At 36.9% G+C, this 14,278-nt stretch overlaps 1 protein-coding gene across 3 annotated transcripts; it reads right to left on the bottom strand.

Moving 5' to 3' along the window:
* Nucleotides 1-484: 484 nt before the first annotated feature.
* Nucleotides 485-13,891, bottom strand: LOC107744792 (hypoxia-inducible factor 1-alpha-like). Of its 3 annotated transcripts, none has more exons than XM_016558614.1 (15): nucleotides 13,755-13,891; nucleotides 9,149-9,339; nucleotides 8,006-8,157; nucleotides 7,105-7,189; nucleotides 6,868-6,980; nucleotides 6,131-6,318; nucleotides 4,612-4,718; nucleotides 4,247-4,394; nucleotides 3,727-3,941; nucleotides 3,465-3,601; nucleotides 3,286-3,381; nucleotides 3,060-3,190; nucleotides 1,945-2,056; nucleotides 1,722-1,839; nucleotides 485-1,631 (listed from the first exon to the last, which is right to left on the bottom strand). In XM_016558614.1, the coding sequence occupies exons 1-15, from the start codon at nucleotides 13,775-13,777 to the stop codon at nucleotides 1,552-1,554; spliced, it is 1,896 nt and encodes a 631-aa protein (XP_016414100.1). In that variant the 5' UTR covers nucleotides 13,778-13,891; the 3' UTR covers nucleotides 485-1,551. The 3 variants fall into 3 exon arrangements, with proteins under 3 accessions (XP_016414100.1, XP_016414101.1, XP_016414102.1); XM_016558615.1 differs by lacking the exon at nucleotides 13,755-13,891 and adding an exon at nucleotides 9,567-9,703; XM_016558616.1 differs by having other exon boundaries at nucleotides 1,545-1,631; nucleotides 1,726-1,839.
* Between the last annotated feature and the right edge of the window lie 387 nt (nucleotides 13,892-14,278).

Consider the following 14,278-nt stretch of genomic DNA (forward strand, 5'->3'; position numbering starts at 1 on the left):
GATTATTGACGTCTATTAATATAGTTTATAATTAAGAATTAGACATATTAAACGGTTGTCCGTGGTGATTGATACAAAACATTGCACTATGCTTTTTAATGTATGTACAAATATGATAGACGGGCATATGTCGGTTGCACAGCAACTCGCTAGTGCATTTTTAAAACGCTGCGTCAGCTTTCGTTTAAAAAAAGTTTTAAAGAGACCTTTAAACTAAACTAAACCAAAGAAAGAGAGAGAGATCCTACATTCCCCCAGGTGCTGAGTTTTATGTTTTTGAACGCATGAACATGTGTGAACGGTCCCTTACAAACAATAACGTCCATATATTTAGACAGATATTATTCAATTAATATTGTGTATCAAAACGTGAAAGAAACAAGGAAAGCTTTTAATCGAGAAGATTTTTTAATGAGGAAATGTGCTTACAGTATGGATGTTTTTAAGTCAGTATTTTTAAGAAAAAGCACACAACACTTGTGTATTGCATTTAAAATGTTTTATTTCTTTACCAGTCAATACAAGGTATAAGTACATTGGAAATAAATGATGCAAAAATACACAAGGTAATATACACTATAAGTCTAAGATATCTGAAGAGCTTTTATCCATATGAGAAAGGCATGTGTCTTATCGGACACTATTTGAATAAGGCCCCTTGAGTCATGTCTGTACTAGCTACAGAAATCAAGGGAATATATCTGATTCACAGTCAACTGAAGAAAAAAAAAGCACCACACTTAATCCTGTATGCCACAATTTAAAAAACTGCCTCTGCTGCATAAAAGATGGTCTAGAAACATCAACAAACGACAAAACTAAAGGCGATCGCTTGCTGCAACCGCTTCATCCAACTGATTAGCACATTTGTCGTGTTAGCATCTCAATCTTAGGATTCAAAAAGACATCAGACAAAGTTTTCGGTCAATACGACTGCAGCGTCAACACCATAGCCTCTTTGAAAACCATTACAGATCATTCAACATATTGGAAGTGACACAGGGCAGAAAACAGTAATATTTGTAATTCAACACCAAAGACTTGAAGTTGATATTATAGGTTTAGATTAAGGCTACAAGTGGTAGAACAACATGTTAACACTATTTCTAACATATCCTGACCAGTTTATCTTCGATTTCAAACACCCTTTGGCCACATTTGTGCTTTGGACAAACTCGGACTGAACGGCAGAAAACAAGGGGAGATCAGAGCACCATTATTTTTTTTTAGAAATGTCGCAATCTACTGAATGACAAATCTGCTGAGAACTCATTACCAATCACTATATTATACTAATTCTACTAACTAAAGTCTATTTTGACTACTCTTGGTTATAGTATTTGGGCAAAAACAAATTAAAATAATAATAATAAAAATATTTGACATATATAATGGACAGCGTGTTTAGGCCAATTGTCCTTCCTGTGTTTTGTGCGTAAAAGTTCACTCTCTGAAATACGTTGATACATGCGGAGCGTGAAAAGGGTTTTTATAACCCTCTTTGATAACGGTCACTGTAATTGCTGATGACTCGTCCACATTGTTTTCTCTTCAAGTAAGGGAGGGCATTGTTTCAGCAACAGGCCTCATCAAGTCAGGCGGGCGCGACAGGAAGGTGTCCCTCATGAGAGCTGTTAATGATAAAATTAAGATTAATTTATAAAAGCTTACTCGTTAACTTTTATTCAACAGGACAGGACTGTTTAAAATAAGTAGTGTACCTGCTGTGTCACACAACGCTTGGGCTCCACCCAGCAACGGGTCCCTGTCGGTCAAGAGCTGACTTCGCTTTTGAGGTGGCGGTTCAAATTCTTCCGAACCATCGTCGGATAAGGTATTCTGAAAAAACAAAAACAAAAATCACATATCATCCATACCAAGTGTTTTTGTGTGAATAAAGTTTAAAAAGTGGAGGTCCAAAAATAACAGATCATTTGTCTTTACCAGTAATGTGTGGCTGAGCAGAAGCTGTTCCTCTATGGAGCCGCTCTTCGGTTTCTTCTCCCATTTGGCAGCCAGAATGGGAATGTCATCTTCCTCCTCATCTTCCAAACCTCTATTGTGGAGAAAGACATAAAATATGTATATTATACCCTACTGTTCAAAAGTCTGGGGTCAGCAAGATTTTTTATTTATTTTTTGACAGAAACACTTTTATTCAGCAAGGATACATTGATCAAAAATGACAGTAAGCACATTTATAATATAAGATTTCTATTTCAAATAAATGGTGTTCATTTGAACTGGCTATTTATTAAAAAAGCATGAAAAAAAATGTATCATGGTTTTCACAAAAATAATAAGCAGCACAACTGTTTTCAACATTGATGATAATAATAAAAAGTTACTTAAGCAGCAAATCAGCATATTAGAAAGACTTCTGAAGGATCATGTGACACTGAAGACTGGAGTAATGACTTAAAAATTTAGCTTTGTCAGCACAGGAATAAATTCCATTTCAAAATATATTCAAATAGAAAACAGGTATTTTAGAGTGTAATAATATTTCACAATATTACTTAGGGCTGCACAATTAATCGAATTTCTAATCGGGATTACAATTACGGATGCCACAATTACATAATCGTTCAAAATCCACTTATGTTATTCTGCGTGCTTAAGATGTTTGTTTTTCTTTCTTTCTTCAGGTTATCTTAAGGGTTTTTCCATTGTTTTAATTTTAGTATAACATTATAATACCATGCATTTTTTCTTTTTTTTTCTATTTAAAGAAGAAACCAATCTAATGTAGAGTTGACATTTGAGGCTTAATACTATAGAAAAGCAATAAAAGTTTTTCAGTTAATTAATAAATCGCAAAAACAATTTTAAGGGCACAATCGACAATTATGATTTTTGTCATAATCGTGCAGCCCTAATATTACTGTATTTTTCATTAAATAAATTCAGCCTCAGTGAGCATAAGAGACTTCCTTTACAACATTAAAAAGATCTTACCAGTCCCAAACCTCTGAATGATAGTGCATGTTACCATATCTGAAACAATCAAGTCATCTTGAAGAAACAAAATATGCTGAAATCATCATTATGACTCTTACCGTTTCCTTGAAGTGTTGGTCAGCATATCTGAAGGTGCAGCCGTTTCACTCTGGGGCAGGAAGGTCAACTGGAAGTCATCATCCATGGAGATATATGGAGCCAACATGTCCAAATCAAGCTCATCCATAGCCTGTCAAAGAATGAAAGTGTTAAACACCCATGACTTATCTTCTGAGATGTTTTAGACATGTTTGAAAGAGATCTAAAAACCACTTTGAGAACTACCTCTGACTGTCCTTTCAGAGTTATGCTCTCTTCCGGTTTGAGGGCGAAGAACTTCTCCACCCCTTCCGTCTCCATGGGCAGCTCTTCAGCGGGGCTCTGAAACAGACCCTTAAACGTCAGATAAACCATTCAAACCATCAAAAATACCCAGACAAACGAACAAAAACTCTCATACACACCGCAGCGGGTGGAGATTTGGTGGGCCTGTCGAATATTGGAGAGAGGAGCTTGCGGAGTTCAGGCGTACAGAGGTCCTGAGGGCTTTCTGGGAGAGTGTTGGGACTCGGTGGACAGCAGAAGGACAACTCCACACACTCTGTGAATAATATAAAGCACTATAAGGATGACATTACATTTGTGTAAGAATACACAACACCAAATCGATTTTAGAGGACCAACAGCAAACATTCCCATTCTGTAGAAAAGCATGATTGTGAGCACCTGTTAGGGAAATGATAGCGTCTCCAGAGTGAGGTGCCAGCTGCAGTAACTCTTCTGGGTTCTCCTTCATCTGGAGGAAGAGCGTCGCAGTGTTGCTCTCCTCCTCCATGTCTGAGTCCTTCTCCTCCTCCAGCACGCTCAGCTTCTCAGCTCTGGGCTTTGGTTTCTCACAGGTCTGTTCTAGTGAGAACACAACATCTGCCTCTTCCACACCACTGCCAGAGAGAGAGAGAAACATCATTCACACCAGGGTTATTTTTGTTAATTGAAATTGAAACCATTCGTTGTGTAGGATATGAAAATTAGAAATGTTCCCTTGGTGACTAATTGAAATTAAATTAATTTTAAACTAGAAAAATAAAAACTATACAGACATAAAAAAGCTTAAAAAAAGACAACAAAATTAATAAAATGTAAAATAAACAAAATACCATTCAAAATATTAATGTAAACTATAATAGTATATTAAATTATACTAAAATACTAGAAACAGATATTACACCAAGTCTGATTGAGGTACCTGAGGATAAAGTTGAGGCAGACCACAGCCTCGGGTTGAGAAGTCCTGCTGTTGTAGAGGACAGTGGCTTGAGTCTCAGTCCAGACAAATCCTCCATTCTTAGCCAGAAAGCGGTAATGGCTGGTGCACACCTGGCCCTTGGAGAACACTGCAAATAAGGAAAAGATAAGGAAGAGTTTAGCAGTTGGTCTTTTCTTCATTCTATAAAGAAAACATCAGAACACAACATCATCGTTGACACTGTCACAGAATTTTCAACAAATGAAGTTGATCACTGCGTGGGGTTACGGTTAATACTAACTGTATTGTGAAAAAACTACGTTTGGTTATGTCACGGAAATTAATGAAGACAAACTTAAACTTACAGACGTGTAAACTCCTGGTCACATGATCAAAATCAAGGGCGTGATAAAACTCATAGGCAGACTGGCCAATCAGATCTTCGGGTTGGTATCCAACAAGCTCAGTGACTCTGTAAACGCAAAGCAGTCAATCAATATATCAAGTCTCATCATTTTATTACATATTTAAATACAATTTATTATAGTGATGCACCAAAATATTATTTTGAGCAAAACCAAAACAAAAGTTTTAATTTAGCCAAAAACGGAAACCAAAAATAAAGTGTGGTTAAATTTGGGTAACTAAACTGTTCTGCTGTTCAGGGTGTTGTCTCATCCCAAGTTAAACCAGTCTCCTTTGAATATTTTAGTTGAACCAATTTTATATATTGCTACACTTGCATCACTTTATCACAAAATTTGGGGGCATTATTAATTCATTCCACAATTGTTATTGCAGAAGAGTATCCTTAAATGGCGATGTCACATGAACAACTAATCTGCAACTTGTCAATGCTGGCAAATGACCATGGTATAAGCGGGCTAATGCATGGCTAGCTGTGCATTAAACAATTTTAATGCGCTTCGTGTCGGATGGTTCTTGACCTCCACGCAGTGCATTAAAATAGTTTAATGCACAGCTAGATGTGCATTAACCCTTCCTTAAACTGCAGTAAGTTCAGCAGCAGTTCAGTAAGTGAGTCAGAATTTGATTCCGCAATTGTCCTGACTGAATTAGTGAGGATTCATCACTGATTCAAATAGGTAATTAGCACTTTTCTTGTGCGAGTCTTTCAGGAGCCGGTTCTTTTAATGAATCATTCAAAGAGTCACTTGTTTGCGAGTTGGACTACACTGGTCTTGAAGCTTGTGAGGACAATTCAGCAACAACAACAAAAACAACAGTCTTGCCATTATTTTGGACTGCAAACTCACATTCATAGCTCAAGAAAGTGTCATTTCTTTTGCCATGGGGCTGAAGGTTCAACAGCAGTGAAGGAAACACTATATTTAGTTCATATGAATTTGCATCAATTTAAAAAGCCGTTTATGGAAATCTCCAGCATAAAATGTGATTGTTGTATCTAATCCCAACACTGAGATACTCTAAATATACTGTGCCCTAAGTGCATGCCGAGAGAAAAACACTTGAAACCTGAGTCACATGCTTTCTCACACCATGAATGAAATCTGTCTTCAGCTGTCACACGTACGCATTTTAAAAACATCCAGTGAGAATAAAACGTCCGCAGCTACAAGGCTCATTCATTTAGGTTTGCAGATAGAGTGAGTAATGTTAGATTCATTTTTACATGTGTGGGTAGACTTAACCATGAGAAGGAATGCAAATTTGATTTTGAACACTGTATATCGCCGCTTCACAGAGGTGAACTGAGTGCACTCCTACACAGAGAAACTCAGCTGACCCGCTGTTATCAGAGTCATGAGATTTATTTTAACTTTTACGACCTCCGAGCGTGTGCCGTGTACTTCTGAGAGAGTATGCATGAGCATGTATTATTGCATTTAAATACACCTTTACCGTCCGTCACATTGTGTGAAAGTCAGGTCCATGTTATGGCGTGTGAGGAAGGTGCTGCTGTCTAGTGGGAATTCAACGCTGGAGGGGTGAGGAATGGGTTCGCACAGCAAAGTCAGGAAGCTGCCAGCAGGGGGCGAGTTCTCATCATCGCCGCTGAACATCTGCATGTGTCCTGTGCAATGAAGGACCTGGGAGAAGAAATGGAAAAATGACTGTTTGTACATGTCTCAATAAAATACAGATGACCAAGATGAAAACACAACACTGTGTAACATGACGTGCGAAACAAGCGGTCAGGCTGGACCAGTGCCTCCTGTCTTGGCACTGAATGTAGTTGGATCTCTGCCTTCAGTGTATTTGTGTCCTGTTTTATGCACTCATGGGACTTGACCCCATAGCTCAACAAAGAGCCGGACTGATGTGAAGCGGTAATGCTGATACAGTCCTGCATACCCCTCAGAGCAATCTACACCCGATAAAGATGAGCTAACAGGTGCTGCGTGTGAAAATAGCTAAAGGAAGTTCAACACCAGTATTGATTAAACCTTGTCGCCATTAAATGTTTCTAAAAACAAAACTAAAAGCAGTGCACGTTGACATGCTGTACAATGTGAGTTTGAATGCGGCTTGGATTGTTTATGCACACTTTCTTCCTATAGTTTCCTGTCTAAAACACATTCAATAGGCCAAACATAAAATAATAAGCTATTTTTACATAATATTCACAGCTTGTGTACCTTCCAGGTTGCAGACTTGATATTAACTGTTCTTCCTGTGTGGGTGAGTGTGCTCTTCATCCGAAGGAAAAAATTATGTTCGGTCAACTTCTCTGTCTTTTTCTTTGAAACACCTGAGGATGAAAAAAAAACATTCTCCTTGTCAGTCCACACAGAACATTAGACTTCAAAAAAACTCAATACACAGTAGGTCACTGCACAGCAGCTAAAATTCAGTGAAAATAAATATTTTATTACCAGGTCTTGTGGCGAAGATGTCTCGCAATTCTTCTTGGTCACAGGGATGAACAAACTCATACACGCTCTGTCCAAGCAGCTCCAGCTGTACAACACCACATCAGAAAAAAAAAAATCTTTGCTTATCTATCTTAAAAAAGCAATTTAAGATAACTTCAAAACAATATAATGACACTAAAGACGGTATTAAAGAAAAAAAGTCATTTATTTATTTAGCACATGAATTTATACAAAGTATGTCATACATGTAAACAACTTTTCTGCATTTTAAATTTTTTCCCCCCACCATTTACTGCATACTTAAAAACACTTTTTGGAACATGCATTGGACTGACTCACAGGAATAAAATCACCACATTTTTTAGCATTTATGAAAAATGCAATTCAAAGAGTGAATGAGGGTCATGTGTATGAGATTTCATGCCTTTCCCATCAAATCGCCCACTATCATCCTTTAAATGCCTTTACTGTAACATAATTACGTTTTAATGGTCTAAATTATTTTAAAAGATTAATTTTATAATAACCTATAATATAACATTGCATAAATATGCATACACACACACACACACACACATATATCCTCAGTGTCATATCTGTTGGATTTCAGTACTTATTTCTTTTTTTATTGCATTACTCAATACGAACCTAAATAAAACATTGTAACTCCCTCCTTTCAGATTATAGCACAACAACACATTAGACCCTCAGGAACAGAAAGGGTTTTAGTCACACACGTAATATGAACACTGTGCCTCATACCACAGCGGAGGAATCCAAAGTGACACTATTCCTGGGCCGCGCGCTGCTAGACTGCAGCCAACTTGTTTGAAATTCTCAACTTTGTGAAATTCACACTGTGCTGGTTTCAAGTAGCTCTTCAATATGGGGCAGGACTTACCTGTGTCATGCCGATGTATTTGCTGACACTCTCTGAGAGGAAGACCATGTCCCCTTCCTCAGTCATCACCAGAATAAAGCCAGCCAGTGCCTGCTGATAAAAGGCATCAGTGGGATTCTCAGTTTCTTCAGTCTGTGTTTTGGTTGGCCCCGCTGGATGTGACAAAAATTAAATATTAACATTAGTAAATATTAGCCAAAGAAGTATTTGAACATACTCATATATAAGATGTACACATTATCATTCAAACGTTTGGGGTCAGTAAGATTTTTTCCCCTAAAGCAATTAAAACTTTCATTCGGCAAGCATGCATTAAATTGATCAAAAGTGACAGTAAAGACACTTTTAATTTATAAATTATAAAAGAGCATTAGAGATTTAAAAAAAAAAAAAAAAATTATATATATATATATATTACAGATCCCAAACTTTTGAATGGTAGTGTGTGTTTGTGCATAAATATCTTTTAAATGTCAGTGGTTTCATGCATCTGGCAGCCAGTAATTGCCTGCACAAACATACTGTGGTCAGCACAAACCAGGTTTATTCTAGTTGAATGTTAACCCAAGTTTAATGCAGTCTGGCCTGTATTTTCTTTTCTCTTGTGCAATATTGCAAGAGATGGATTTGCTCCAAAATACTGCAAACATCCCTCAACCTAACTATGCATGATCTTATTTAGTTGCACTTATTAATGGCATATAACATTGTGTTTTCTGCCTGCAGTCCACAACCCTATTAACACAGACCTGTGACCAATTTCAGGTCTCAACCAACTGCTAGACATCATACAGCTCGATTTCATTTCAGTGGCTTTATGCACCTGGCAGCCAGTAAATTGCCTGCACAAACGTATTGTGGTCAGCACAAACCAGGTTTATCCTAGTTGAATGTTAACCCAAGTTTAATGCAGTCTGGGCCGTTTTTTCTTTTTACTTGTGCAATAGAGATGGATTTGCTCCAAAATACTGCAAACATCCCTCAACCTAACTATGCATGATCTTATTTAGTTGCACTTATTAATGGCATATAACATTGTGTTTTCTGCCTGCAGTCCACAACCCTATTAACACAGACCTGTGACCAATTTCAGGTCTCAACCAACTGCTAGACATCATACAGCTCGATTTCAGCAGAACCCACCTGATTGGATCAATCGGTTCACGCGCAGATAGCTGAGTGTCACCCTCATGATGGCAGCTTTGTCCAGGTGGGAGGCGATACGTCGTGGAAGGGGTAGTGAGTGGGCCAGTTCGTAAAACACCTCAGTCTCCTGACTCCTCCTACAGCGCGCTGCGTCACGTGAACGCACCTTCCGCTGCTCCAAACTGGGCCTAAATAAGGCAAAACAAGAAAAACTAACTTATTTAAATGACCAAACGCAGAATATCTAACCCTTAAACAGAAAGCCAAAGAAGAAAATCAAGTTTTTACAATGTCATTTCTTAGCATGAAGCTTTTTAAATTTGTAGTTTCCACCGGTTTTCTTTCCACAATTGTTCTTCATCCAAAAAGACAACAACAACAACAGAAAAAACATTCCGTTCTCTCCATCTCTTACATCTTGTTCTCTGTTTCTCCTCAATAAAACTGTCCCAGCTGTAATTGGTGAGTTCTGGTGCTCTGTGTATCCTAGTGTTGCCAGAGAGTGAGCCCCAGATAAACTTTTCCTTCACTCTGTGCCTTTCACTCATGCTCCCCTCCTCCACTGGCCTTATGTAGACAAGCCTGTCCCATGGCCCTCCCCCATGCTTCCTATCTGACAGAGTCCCTCCCAGCTCTCAGTCTCTGACCTCCTTTGTGCTTTGAACAGGACTGAACTCTGCCGACCCTGACATTCCAAAATGGCCCATCAAACAGTTGCCAAACTCTCAGCATATACTTTTTTTTTGGCATAGTCAAACAATTCCTTCAGATATACAGTGCTGGAATTACATTTCTGCTAGCAGAACACAATTAGCATTTACTGCTGATACATTTATTCTTTCATGAATCTTTGATTAATAGAAAGTTCAAAAGAACAGCATTTATTTGTAATAGAAATCTTTTGTAACAATATAAATGTCTAAACTGTCACTTATGATCAATTTAATGCACCCTTGCTGAATAAAATAATTACTTTCTTTCAAAACTAACCCAAAACTTTAACAATTTACTTTAATAATAATAAACTTTAATAACTTTTTTTTTTGCACAAAGATATACAGTGCTGGATTAACTTTTCTACTGTCAGAACATAATTAGCTCTCTTATCGACATTGATTTATTGTGTTATTGTATTTCATTGTGCAGTAAACAGGACAAATATGCCGCACAGCGTGTCTGCACAAGTTGGGCTCCAGCCACACGGTTTCACTTGGCACGTAGTCTGTGGTCAGTCAAATCAGGCTCTGTACACTTGCTTGAATGATATGTAGTGTACTAAAAAAAAAATAAATAAAAAAAAATCACAGGAATAAGTCTGTATAAAGACTTGCACAGCCAGAATAAACATAAACAGTCATGTATCGCTGGCCTGGATCAAAACCTGTATTTGTAAGCACATGACTAATTTAACAACGGGGCCTAAAAGCAACTGTATGAAGATAACGATGCTGGTTTTGTGAAAATGGAGCACTGAAGAACAGATCCAGTGATTTGGTCAGTCATAATACCGCCATTTCACAGAAATATTACGCTAACATAAAACGAATTAGTAAACATCCAAATAAAGGGTAAAGTCCTAAAACAGAACAATCAATGGAAATCTGCCAAAGCTAACATGGTTTTATACATCTATAACAAACTTTTAGGTCAGAACAAAAAACGAAATGTCTGAGACAAGCTGAAGCAAGACCCAGCATCCAATTTTAAGCTGCAGGCGACCACATCAGATTACACAATAATCTCAGAAGAGATTAAAGTCTCAGCTGGTGGTCACTCCGGGAGAAACTCGTACAGAATGACCATTACTGAAACCTACCATCTAAAAATAACACACACAGAAAGAGCACATATGACAAATCCATATGAGATGAGCCTATTCTTGACAATAGAATGACAGGTTTTTCGACTATCTGAATGTTGAGTGCAAATACATTTAATCTTCGGCAAATCTCATAATGAATATTTATTTTTCATATATTTGTACATTATAATGTTGTGATGCCTACATTTACTAGCAGCATTTAAAATGACTGATTTTTATATTATCAATATTGAATGTTTTGCTGCTTAATATCTTTGTGGAAGTCATGATACACTTTCATCAAGATTCTTTGATGATCAGAAAGTTCAAACTTTTGTAACATTGCACATGTTTTTACTGTCATTTTTGACTAATTTAGTGCATATGTGCCGAATAGAAAAGTATTTGTTTTTTGCAAAACTGACCCCAGAGTTTTGAATGATAGTGTAACGAAGTAAACATGACATCTTAATGACTTTAAAAGCAGTGCACGCAGTCTCGTGCCAAAGCTGCTGTAAATCAATGCAGGAACACTGTGTCCTTCAGCTACGTCACAACAGTCACACCCAACCCTTGTGCTGTTTGTATGGTTAGGGATTTACTGTGAGTGTTATTATGTATTCTGGCAAAATGTCAACACCCCATATCAGTGTAGGTGGAACTGGAAGTGCAATACAACCCATCCCAGCCTGTTCAAACGAACTCCTCTGATCCTCATGGGATAAAGATGAGATGGGCATGACAGGCTTTAATAGGGAGGAATGTTCATGTCAAATGTTATACTGATTGATATGAAGCCGATGGTACATCATCTTATGAAGCTGTATGACTTGTCATAGAGATTGATGCATGGTGTAAATGGCACCTTATGACTTCACTGACTACTTTACAACACTCAACCTTTCCTTTAAAAGTAAAAAAATACTCCATGCAAAGCAACAATATCAATGTGTCCATATGTGAAACAGTCTTTGCTTTCTCATATAGGTTGTTTCAGGAACACAATGTTCTCTTTGCAAACTTGTGGTGGATATGGAGTAAATTTGCATCACATTTACTTTTTCGTCAATCGTCAACCCTGTGGTTTTAGTCAAGAGTGTCAGACGAATGCTATGGGATGTTTGTTTTCTATAGGACTGATTCTTTGACTCTTGCGTGCTTCTGAAGCACTGGGACTCCTTCCAACTGCTCTGCTGCTGAGGCACATGCAGTTCCTTTGACTGACTGAGTGAGCAAGCGAGAGAGCGAGGGTGTGTGAGAGGTTCGGCGAAGTTAATTTGCACGGTGGTGGGAGGGAGAGACAATGGGAGCTCTGCCAAGAGTAAGGTTGAACACAGGCAGTGGTCGCTAGACAGCAGAGAACAAAATGTTCTCTGGCCTATTTACTTCATTCTGAAAGTGTGTACTTCATTTCCTTCAGATATGTGGGTTGATACAAAATACTTTTAGGAAGCTGGCATGTATTTTGGTGTGATGTGCATTACTCATAATTTAAAAAGCATTTTGATCATTCTTTTAGAAGTAGTATAAATGTAGCTTTCATGAAATGAATTGGTCTCACTTTATTTTAAGTGTTTTTACTTCTAACATTTAAATGAAACAGTTGCAAACAATGCAACAAATATTGTGCACATGTAAAAACATGTTATGTTTTTGTAATTAATTGCTGAACACATTAAGTACATTGTAACAAACAATTGATGTAAATACATAGTAGTTATAGAATATTTTTACTTTCAAAAATGCATTTGCCTCTCCATAGGCCCATTAAAATTAGTTTTTTTTTAAAAATACAAAATAAATGATCACCAGTTACAGGATGTAAGACACACAATTTTCTTTAAATATTCATATCTACCAAAAATATGTTAATGAAATTGTTTAGAGAAGAAATAATGCTCTCAAAACAAAAGAACAAAGTTAGTTTATCATCAATACATTATTCTGCAATGTCAAAAACTTAAGAAACTTAATGTTTTGTGCAAAAGAGGAACAACAGAATTTGTTGTTTTGGCAAAAGACAAACCTTGCATTTTAAGCCTATGAAATATGCTTTTTCAAGCATTATTTCACTAATATAATTTATAGGGTTTCACTTATATCATATATTCACCCTTTGTGTGTCTTTACTTCTCTAAAAGTACTCTTTATCATATCTTATTTATCAGCCCACTAAATATGAAAGTGTCCATCAGATTTCTTAATGAAACAATAATCATCACAAACAGCTCATTACATAGATTAGGCAAGATTATAGTCTTTTAGAACAAAGGTGCCATTACAGGAGTTTATCATTCCTCTGACTGTGTAAACAGAACCTAAGAACACTGTCTTCACTTCAAGCAGTTTTATTGACCACCATGGGGTCCTTAAGAGCACTCAGAGCTGTTTTTGTTGTCTGAAGACGTTACTGAAGCTCAGCTGGTACAAAATTATCACTCTTAATAATTCAGTGTCTATGGTTAATTATTTTAAATGGTGTATTTGATAGCTGTGTACAATAAAACCGATAGCCTATTGTCTTCACAAAATATATATAAAAAAACAATCACTCCAGCAAAAACAACCGAAAAACCCTCTCAAGAGCTATGAAAAAGAATAGGAGATAGATATGAAAAAGAAAACACGGAACCATTACTATAGTATAAACTAAAACCAACGTCAATATAGATCACTACCGCTCATGAGGCTATACGCCTACATACATCGACTGGAAGCTCTGTTTTCCTCTTTTTATCGCTTATTATTAATCCCACACGTCTTATCTCATATAAACATGCTCCAGGAAAACAAATGCCTTACCTTTTCATCGCTGAGTTCACCATCTCTCAAATTGAATCTCTGAAATCCGAGTTTTGAGTTTTGTATTTGTAACGCTTGAATAGACCGCAGACGCAAATGTCGTCTGAACTGCAGCTTGTTTATCTCTGTTCTAAAGGGGCTCGACTGTAATCTTTGTATAGGGCTGAGTGTCAAAATAAAAGTCACTGCAGAGGTATTTTTAATGATAAATAAATAAATAAATAAATAAAACAATATCTATCTATCTATCTATCTATCTATCTATCTATCTATCTATCTATCTATTTATTTTTCTATCTATCCCCCCTCTCTAATTACATAAATAAATGAATTCGAGTAAAAAAAAATAAGATTAGACACACACACACACACACACACACACACACACATATATATATATATATATATATATATATATTCTATCGCTCGCTCGCTTGCACTTTCTCTAAATAAATAAACACCGTATTCTTAAAACATATAGCGCTTAAAACATTAAAGAGATCTGCGGACTGTCAGCTCAATAA

The sequence above is a fragment of the Sinocyclocheilus rhinocerous genome, unplaced genomic scaffold (genome assembly GCF_001515625.1).
Source record: "Sinocyclocheilus rhinocerous isolate Xijiao unplaced genomic scaffold, SAMN03320098_v1.1 scaffold738, whole genome shotgun sequence".
Lineage (NCBI taxonomy): Eukaryota > Metazoa > Chordata > Actinopteri > Cypriniformes > Cyprinidae > Sinocyclocheilus > Sinocyclocheilus rhinocerous.

Bases quoted from the DNA above. Each gene is read 5' to 3' on its own strand.
- LOC107744792 (XM_016558614.1), bottom strand. From the start codon at position 13,777: ATGGTGAACTCAGCGATGAAAAG. The intron at 6,981-7,104 runs GTAATAAAATAT...TTTCATCCTCAG, and splicing joins CATCTTCGCCACAAGACCTG to GTGTTTCAAAGAAAAAGACA. The intron at 4,395-4,611 runs GTAAGTTTAAGT...CCTTATTTGCAG, and splicing joins GACCAGGAGTTTACACGTCT to TGTTCTCCAAGGGCCAGGTG.